The 9,060-nt window shown below is 35.9% G+C and overlaps 1 protein-coding gene across 1 annotated transcript; it reads right to left on the reverse strand.

Moving 5' to 3' along the window:
* Nucleotides 1-781: 781 nt before the first annotated feature.
* IAPP (islet amyloid polypeptide) lies at nt 782-4,442 on the reverse strand. The gene is made up of 4 exons (XM_010220956.2): nt 4,335-4,442; nt 3,846-3,942; nt 3,565-3,699; nt 782-1,294 (listed from the first exon to the last, which is right to left on the reverse strand). The coding sequence occupies exons 2-4, from the start codon at nt 3,923-3,925 to the stop codon at nt 1,102-1,104; spliced, it is 408 nt and encodes a 135-aa protein (XP_010219258.2). The 5' UTR covers nt 3,926-3,942; nt 4,335-4,442; the 3' UTR covers nt 782-1,101.
* Nucleotides 4,443-9,060: the final 4,618 nt, after the last annotated feature.

Consider the following 9,060-nt stretch of genomic DNA (forward strand, 5'->3'; position numbering starts at 1 on the left):
TAATTATCAGATGGCAACTAGGAGGCAAAACTGATTTCTAGTATGTTGTACATGTGTCAGGTTGGGATTAGCCTTGAAACAAGTATCTACCACCTGTGAATATTGCACACCAATGAAGATTAGTAAGATATAATTTGTTTTCTTTTTTAAGTAGTAAACATCTGTTAAATGTTTTTCCTGACTTGACAGTCAGATTCTTCAGATGATTGTTCTTCACCAAGAAAATGATGAACAGAATAATCATTGTTACAATAGGATGGTGTTCTTTTAGGAAAGTTCACTTGGTTTTGTTCATTCCTTTTATTACTCTAGTTAAAGGAAGAAATGTCCAAAGAAAGGTGCTTCTGAGAGCTGTCTATCTGAGCTTTCTTTTATTCATATTTAAAATGCACTTAATGCTCATGATGCTTACATTTAACTGATACTATTTTAAACTAAGAACTGTAAATTCTTAATATCCATATGTATATTATGAAATCTGTAGCGCAGGATCACTTCTATTACTTTAGGCCACTTTAAGGCAGAAAGAGACAATTCAGGCAACCAGTCTAATCATCCACACAGAACAGCCATAAGTGTCTCATCTAGTTTTCTCTTGAACTTGGCAAAACAGGGTAACAGGTAAAACAATGCAGACATTTCCAAACAAGATTTTTTTTTTCTGTTTCATTTAAATTAGGACATAACTTCTGTTAGCAATCTGATTTTTGTTGGTGGTCTTCATTAAGATGATTTCTTTTTTTTCTTACCGAACTATGACTATAAAGACATACACATCATGGTAAATCTTTTTGATCTTTTTAATAAAAAAAGATACTGTTGCAATTACATTTCCATTTATTAATGTGATTTATTTTCTTTTTACAAAGGAACTTGACAGGCAGATTTCTGGAGTTCTTAACAAAGTTAAAACAATACCTATGCATGTCATTATGCATGCATAGCAAAATACTGAACAAAAAAATAATGTACACACACGCACAGAAAGAAGACAAGGCACTGTTAAGACTGTACAAGTAATAAATGCCTGAAAAGTTATTGATACATAAAACGTAGGCAGGAACTCCTAATGAAAAGTGTATCAGTAGTCATTTTAACACACTAAAGCTGTACGTTGTTTTGGGGTTCTCTGCTTAAAAGCTCCTCTGTGTCCCTCTTTCCATACGTATTAGATCCCACATTGGTAGGTGAATAAATTGCACCGATGCTGTTGCTGGAACGCACTAAGAAGTCGGCCAAGCGTTGTGTCACACATGTAGCGGTGTTGCATTTCCGTTTCTCCAGATGGTGACTCCTAATAGAAGACAAAAAGAACCAAGATGAAGTCAAATGATGAGCAATAAAATAAGCCACTTCTAAAAGGCATTTGAGCTGTGCTAACGTGGGAGTTCTTTTAATGTGAGCACAAATACATGAACATTACAATCTTCCTACCACCTACTTTGTGCCTGAAAAAATCTTGCTCTCTATGCTATTATCAGTTTTAATGATGGGGATTATCTAAATGCTTAGAGTATGACTTAAGAGTCATATGTCATTTTTATTGATGTCCTGCACAACAGTTTGTGACATCTAGAAAACCTGTAATGATAGTATAGTTAAGACAGTAAGTGAAAACAATGACTAAATGTTTAGCTTTCAGCTGAACTACTAAATCTATTTAAAGCCCTTGCTGATATCATGAGGATTGCTAACATAATGATGATCACTTTCATTTTTTTAATTCTCTTATTTCCATAGACTCATATCCTGCTCTCAGTGAAGTGAACATTAATCCCCTAATTCACATCAAATGGATGAGCCTAAAGACTGTCTCCAACTATCCCATCAGGAGAGGTAGTGGACACTGCCAACTTCTCATGGCTCCAGTGCCACTTCAGATTTAGTTCCACCCAAACAGGAATTTAGTCACTACCAAAAAGCAGCTACGTCTTGTTGAAACACCAACTACTTGATAATGCTATTGTGGTAGAAAGTAATCATTTCCTGCATAACACTTCAAAGAGAATCCATGAAAGAATCCATATCCAAAAAATAACATTTTATGGTTTGAATCAGCAGACCATCTACAGAATTCTGTACAGAACTCGTGTAACGTGTAACCATTATATCGTTCCACAAGACAGAAATACTCTCACTGCTCAGGTTGCTTACTGAGTTGTCAATAACTTTCCTGGGCTTCCTCATGTTGTTGTTGGCACTATTGTATTGACTGGCATGATGTGGCCAAATTCAAAGGCAATCATGAGAGAAATGTCTGAAATATACTGTTTTTTTGTCAGTAAATGGGTAAGGGTTTCTAAGTAATTAATATTTTAAATAAGTAGCTGTATTTAAAATAAATGGCCATGTGGAAGTTGATATGGTTCTTTCACTGATATGTCTATTGAGTTAAGAAGAGTTGAATCAAGACGTTAATATTAGATGTTCAAGCAACAGTGGGTTCTCATTCTCAAATCTGTTCGTGGAGGCAGAGTTCTCATCTTTAAACGTACCAAGTGAGGCCCTGACACTCCAAGTTTAATTCCAGTCCTTTTTGAAGGTTACAAAGTTTCTAACTGATATCTAGTGTAACTGAACTGATCATAGATGTAAAATCCCTGATCTGCAGCATTTATTTGATTAGATGTTTTGATGGAGCAGCTCACCCAGTGAAAGAGAATAAGCAAGGGCCACAGCAAAGCAGGTATGGCATACCACAATCATAAAGGTATTACTGTGCACTTTATAATAATAATAATTATTATTATAGATTTTAAAGGTAATAGCTATTGAAAAACCCCACAACTCTATCTCAATGAACAAATTATTTTGGAAGATAATCAAACTGTCATATAATAACAATTCTTCAAATAGAGAATGAGAAATACAGATCAGAGATGTCTACACAGAGTATAGATTCACTGAATCTGTCTGTAATAGAACTGTCATTGAAGAAAATCACTCGTAAGCCTAATGACCAGGTGTACTAATTCAGTGCTGCTTATCATTTGGTACTAATTCCAAATGCTTTTTGAAATGCTTGTCAAGTATTTAAAAATTTATCTAAAAATAGCATTTATGTATTTATAAACAGAAACACATTTCAGATTAGCTAAGTTCTATGAGAGCCAATTGGTTCTTTTGTCCTTCTCATTATTAAATTGATATTTAAATGAATAATGAAACATAATTTATTCAGAAAATAGTTACATTTCAAAAAAAAAGTTCTAGCAGAGCTTTTGTGTTATTCAGAAAGACTTTTCTATTTCTTTTCCTTCAAGTTGGAAATATAACAGATAAAAATGCCCTTTTAAAATAAAAGGACTGAGTAGGCTTTTTTATTTATGAAAGGGTTAGAATGGAGCTGGTAAACTGATCTGTCACTTTTGTTGCTGGATTTGTCTTTCCAACCTGATCTTTAAGATTATTGAGTGTCTTAATTTCCTCTCAAATAAGTGTTCTAAGCTCTGTTTGAGAGTTCAATAGGAAGAGTCTGAAGGAATAGAATTTCACAGGCATGAAGTTTACTTCCTAATTTAACTCAAACTGACTAGAAGAGAAGAGAAGAGAAGAAATCAATACCTTTTTGGCTTTGATGCTGCTTGTTCTGGCACTGTCTCACTAAGTTCTGGGAATGCATTCCTTGACATTACTGGCAATATCCATCCTTGTCTCTTGGAAGTCCCATCAGATAGATCATCAGGCACAGATAATAATCTTTAAACAACAACAACAAAATACTGTGAGATTGAATAGCTTTATTTTTGCTCATATCACTCGAGACAAGAAAACAAAAGCAATTCATGCACAACCTAAGCGTGTTTTCCCCTAAAAAGAAATAAATACAATTATTTGTAACTCACTTCTCAATAGGTGTAGCTTCCAGACAGCTCAAAGCGACAGAAAGTACAATGAAGACAACTGACAGCTTTAGGTTGCACATCTTTGCTTCCAAAGTTTCTGGAAAGAATAATGATTCAAAACTGAAAGCAATTCTAAGTACTCTTGAGCAAGTTGTATTTCTGATGCCCATTCTGTCCTAAATCAACAACAGCTAATCTCTTTTGTGTGAGCAAAAACATGATCCCCCTAAGTTTAGTCACACCATGCAGTTTCAGACAAATAGCTCTCAGCAGCAAATGCTCATTTTCCATCTAACAGTGTGAATCCTTCCCCATATCACTGGGGTATGTCCTGAATCTGAAATTCTGGTTACAAGTGTAATTTGTCTTGAACTTATTTTAGCCTTTTTCTGAAAAATACTGCTGTTTAATAGTGAGAAAGATTGTGCTTTCCTGAAAGCACTGGTATTGCATGGTATCTTAAATAAAGGAAGAAAGGAAATTGTTTACCTTTTGATGCTCAGGGAGCTAGCTGAAGAGGCACTCCTGTGCTAGCAAGAAGGGTGCATGCAACAATTCCACGCTTGCATCTGGCTCTGGAGTATCCGTTTTCCCCCTTTCCCTTCTGACAAGTAATACAGCTCTTATATACCCTTCACACCTTTCTCAGCTCTGACATCAGGCAGCACAGAGAGACTGTCATTAATTCCCATCCCTATAGATAGAAAGGAAAGTGCCCCAGAGAGGAGCAGAGGCAGATGGGTCATTACTGCATTAGCACATCAGTAAATATTGACCTAGTGTATGCAGGATGCCCTCATGAAGATACTGTAATAGCATATTGCACATCAGAACCGTAGCTGCGATTTTACAGTTCTGATAAGATGCCTAGGTAATATTCCTCCTGGGCGTTTTCAAGGGCTAAATAAGGTAACAAAAGTTATAAAGAAAGCAAGACTAAATGAAATGCCAGATCACAAGTTACTGAATTATAAGAAAACAGATGTATGATAGATAGGTTAGTTAAAATTGTTGAGGTTTGTTATAGAAGTGTATAATGTTCACAGCAGAAAAAAAAAATGTATAAAGTGATAAAAGCTGTATGAGGCATGAGAAAAAAGAGAAAATTATTAAAGTTGACTGATAGGATGATTAGTCAGATAGGAAATAAGATAGAAATCCTTAAGGTAGAAGAGTATATGTATGAATGAAAATATTGTTGTTACCAATGCAAAATCTTTTATTTTCTTAACAGAGGTAGATTCTTTGTTTCATGCATGAAAATATTCTTAAGACAAAGACTAGTATTAGAAAGCTATCAAATGTCAGAGCAAAGGCTGCTTGTGCAAATTTATTTCTCTACTGTGCATAACGTGGCTGAGGGAAACATAATAAAACATGGCTTTGCAGAGGTTAAATACAGTGGTAATGATTTTGTTGCAAATCTACAAAGATACAAATTAGGACCCATTTCCAAGGGTCCTGATTTCAGTAGGAATTAGGCAAATTACCTTTTTTCTTTAGTATCATTTGTTGCCTATTTGTACCTCTAAGTGCCCAAATACCATTGAAAAACTGGTGTCTCAAGTATTTATGGACATTAAGATATTGACACAAAAGCTAGAAGACTCCTTCATTGTCTTTTTAGTCTGTAACAGCAGATATTGCACTGAAATGGCCTAAGTTCAATTGCTGATTCCCTTCAAACATCTGTGCTACTTGGCTGAGGATAGCAACCTCTTTAAAACAGCTGTTCATTATAGAGCTTGCCTGTCAATAAAATTTTAGCAAGTGACACTTTTTTTTTTTTTTAATAGGGATGTTGCTTCTTAACATTTCACTCTCTGTTTTTAATATGCTATACTATACTTCTTTTGCCATCGGTTCCCATCTTATTGCCCTGGATGGACAGTCCTAGGGTGAAAAACTTGAGCATAGCTTCCCTTAATCTTCACCATGATGTTATGTATGTGCTGCATACCACCTTTAAATAAGTTCAGCTCTTCATAATGATCCATTTAGCACTCTGAAGTAGTATGTGCTCAGCTCTTGTGAAAAACCAAGCTCATGTTGTCTCAACTCATAAAAAGCAGCGGATAGATCAGCTGCAATTTGTGCAGGGTTCAGAAGTACTCATGTTTTAATGTGAGCATGTTATAGTGTTGCATCAAACTATAGGCTGGCATAAGATATGTGTAAACACTTTTTTTCTAAGAAATATCAATCCCAAATTCTAATTCCAGCTCTTTTGAAAGTGGTCTTGGGCAGTTTCATTGCTTTGGAAGAAAAGCAGAAAAGCCTGTTCTTGCATGCATTATAGAAGTGGAAATGGCTCCCGTGCCCCAGAGCCTTTGCATTCCCTTTTTAACAACCTTTTGACAGAGTCAGCAAGAAGTCTATCCAGCTATTGCAGCTCAGATACGATGTTCAGAAAACTAAGATACAACTGCTTTTGTTACAAATCTCTCTTAAGCAGAAGTGGTGGTTTTCCAGGCAAAACAACAGAGAATTATGTAACTATGGAACCTCTCTGCCATCAGGAGTATTCATAACTTAGCTTTCAAGAACAAAGTCCTCTCCTGTAACTACTATTCAAAAATTGGTGTAAAACTATGTTTATCACTAACTGTGTTTAAACTAGTGTTTAAACTCCTTACCAAACTCCTTAATGTTGGTCTCAAAAATAACTTAATTATCATGCATAAAAAATGTTATTAGTTTGAAGCAGAAACTAAGGATTCTGAGTTTAAATAAAATAGGAAAAAAACCCTGTCTTTCATAGTTAAAATATGTTGACTGATTTATAATCTCATTTCAGTCCATATATGAAGATCTATCTAAAATGTTGTGCCTATATGAGGCTAGCCAGACTCAACAGTGAAGCTGAGGTTTTCAAAGGATGCAGAGGATACAAAATGCCCATGTCCCAGTTCCTTCTAGAGACTGCCTGCTTGCTTGCCTTGATTTGCAAGATGATAAGCATGCGCTGTACAGTAACTTACTGGCAGCAGAGGAAAAGGGACCCAATCTCACCTTGAATGTCTGCTGCTTTTACGTGCTGAAGAGTGGGATCCATGCAACTGAATGAGTGGAGAGCGCATTCTTGCGCATGTTTTTAATGTAGGAGTTTAAAATAGCTGTGATGATTTGTACTTGTTTCTCCTCATTGACTATAAAAGCAGCCTTGCGTGACTAGCTCACATATAGATGTTTATACTGGAGGAGTCCATATATATGTGAAATTAAGTCCATTATGGGTGCCTTAACTCTTTTTTAAGTCTTCATTTGTTTAACACTTAAGGAGTCTCCCTCTGCCTTTTTCTTGGGCTATTATTGGCACCTGCTAGGCAGATGTTTCCCACTCTCCTGGCTGCTTTTCCCTTTCTGAATTCCATATGAGCTTGACAACAGTAATGACGCACATATAGACTTTAGGTAATGGATATTTCTTTTCCTTTTGTGAGAGTCAAAAAGAGCTGTATTTCCTGTTGCATGTACTACCTTGCACTGCAGATGCTGTTCTTCAGTGCAAGGTAGCTGTCTGCAGTAAATTACACCATTGCTCATTAACCAAGAATTAGAAGTATGTGAGTAACTCATGGTTTAGTTTGCCTGAAGCGTGAAAACAAAGAAAAACTTTGGAGATTAATCTGAAATGAACATATTTCTTTTTTTTCAGTAAACCATAGCAACAATGCATTAACATGCATTGATGTAAATATTGCCAGTACTGAAAGAGAAAAAAATGTGCCATTGTTTGTTGTTATGCCTTGGACCGAGCATGATGCTGTATGTGAGCTGAACAAATTATTTTGCTTTTATAACTTTTTTTTAAATCACCTTTTTTAAAAATCTGGACCAAACATCAAAACAAAAATAAAGGAGGAAGAAAAAAAAAGCCTTGTGTTCAAATGGCCAAGTTTGAAATTAAAAGAATAGCTAATATGCCTAAACATAGTTTTCTACTGTCATTTTAGACACCCTAGGATATCCAGGACAAAAATGTTCAGGCATGGCAAATAGGACACTGTCCTGACAACTGCAGACAGGGTGGGATAATGGACAGAGTATGAAATTGCACTGCGCACCTATGATTTGGAGCTTTAATAGTTCCCTAGATTTTTAAAATTGGATGCCAAAGCCTGAAAATTTGGGCCAAAATGTACTCTACACAGTATTTCTTGTTTGGTGTTATGCTGGTCAACACTACAATGTTTGAGTTCTAATTTGCTACTGGTAGCAGTTAAGATATGGGTGTCTGTGTTCAAGTATTGTTTTATCAGCTATACTTTTGCTATCATAACTTTGTTTGTTACTGCTACTTGGTATGTGCCATTTTAGCATTGATAAAAACACAAATAGCTCTTCCTGTTCACCTCAAAACTGTTGTTAACCCCACCAAAGACATGTGGAAGCAGTGGCAGGAACAAAGGTGATCATTTTTTACCTGTGGATAAAAATACTCGCATGATTCAGAAACACAGGATGGCAATTCACAGAACTGACCACAAATGAAAAAAAATTATTTGGTTAGTTAAGAAAATCTTAATGCCCTTGTTCTGCTGTATAAAACAACTTGTTTGACACCACTGAAAAATGACAGTGTTGCCTCAAAAGGCTGATGCTGACGCTGGATCTGAGAATGAGCTCAGAGAGTTTGTGGTGAAGCAGTCCTTGAAGCTGGGAATCTGTCAAACAAGGATTAAAACCCATATTGACATCAGAAAAATCAGAATTGTCAGCACCGTGATTTATGAGTTGCAGTTTCTAATGCTAGTTACAATTCGTAGAGTTTATCTGCATGACTTCTACTGCCTTGTGTTCAACAATTCACCTTCCAACAGGAAATTTAAATTCATGACTTTTTTTTCCTCACTCTCCTGGAACATGTTTCTAGAAACACAGCCTAAAGCAGAATTCTCCTTTGGTTATCCATGTTACATATCAGAGCTCTAGGCAGTGCTAATTATAAATAAGTAATATGAAATAGTATTTCTTGTATTCTTCCTTCCTGATAACCTAAATCATATATTGCTTCGTGCTGTGATCATTTGCTAAAATAGCTGTCTAGAAGATAAAGGGGTATCTAGAAGATAAAGAGGTATTCAGCTCTCCAATACACTGCTGGTAGCACCCACCACCACAGTAGTATGTGGACCTGCTCTTTCTCACCACAGAACAAAATATTTTGCTGGGGGGAAAGCTGTGCTTCTTGTAGTATCTCTTTGCAGCTGAT

This window comes from Tinamus guttatus, unplaced genomic scaffold (genome assembly GCF_059628265.1).
Source record: "Tinamus guttatus ecotype Peru unplaced genomic scaffold, ASM5962826v1 Tinamus_guttatus_pri_ptg000308l, whole genome shotgun sequence".
Lineage (NCBI taxonomy): Eukaryota > Metazoa > Chordata > Aves > Tinamiformes > Tinamidae > Tinamus > Tinamus guttatus.

Coding starts and splice junctions, on each gene's coding strand:
- IAPP (XM_010220956.2), bottom strand. CDS start 3,925: ATGTGCAACCTAAAGCTGTCAGTTGTCTTCATTGTACTTTCTGTCGCT. Junction 3,700..3,845: donor GAAGCTACACCTATTGAGAA/GTGAGTTACAAA, acceptor TGTTGTTTAAAG/ATTATTATCTGTGCCTGATG. Junction 1,295..3,564: donor GCAGCATCAAAGCCAAAAAG/GTATTGATTTCT, acceptor GTCTTCTATTAG/GAGTCACCATCTGGAGAAAC.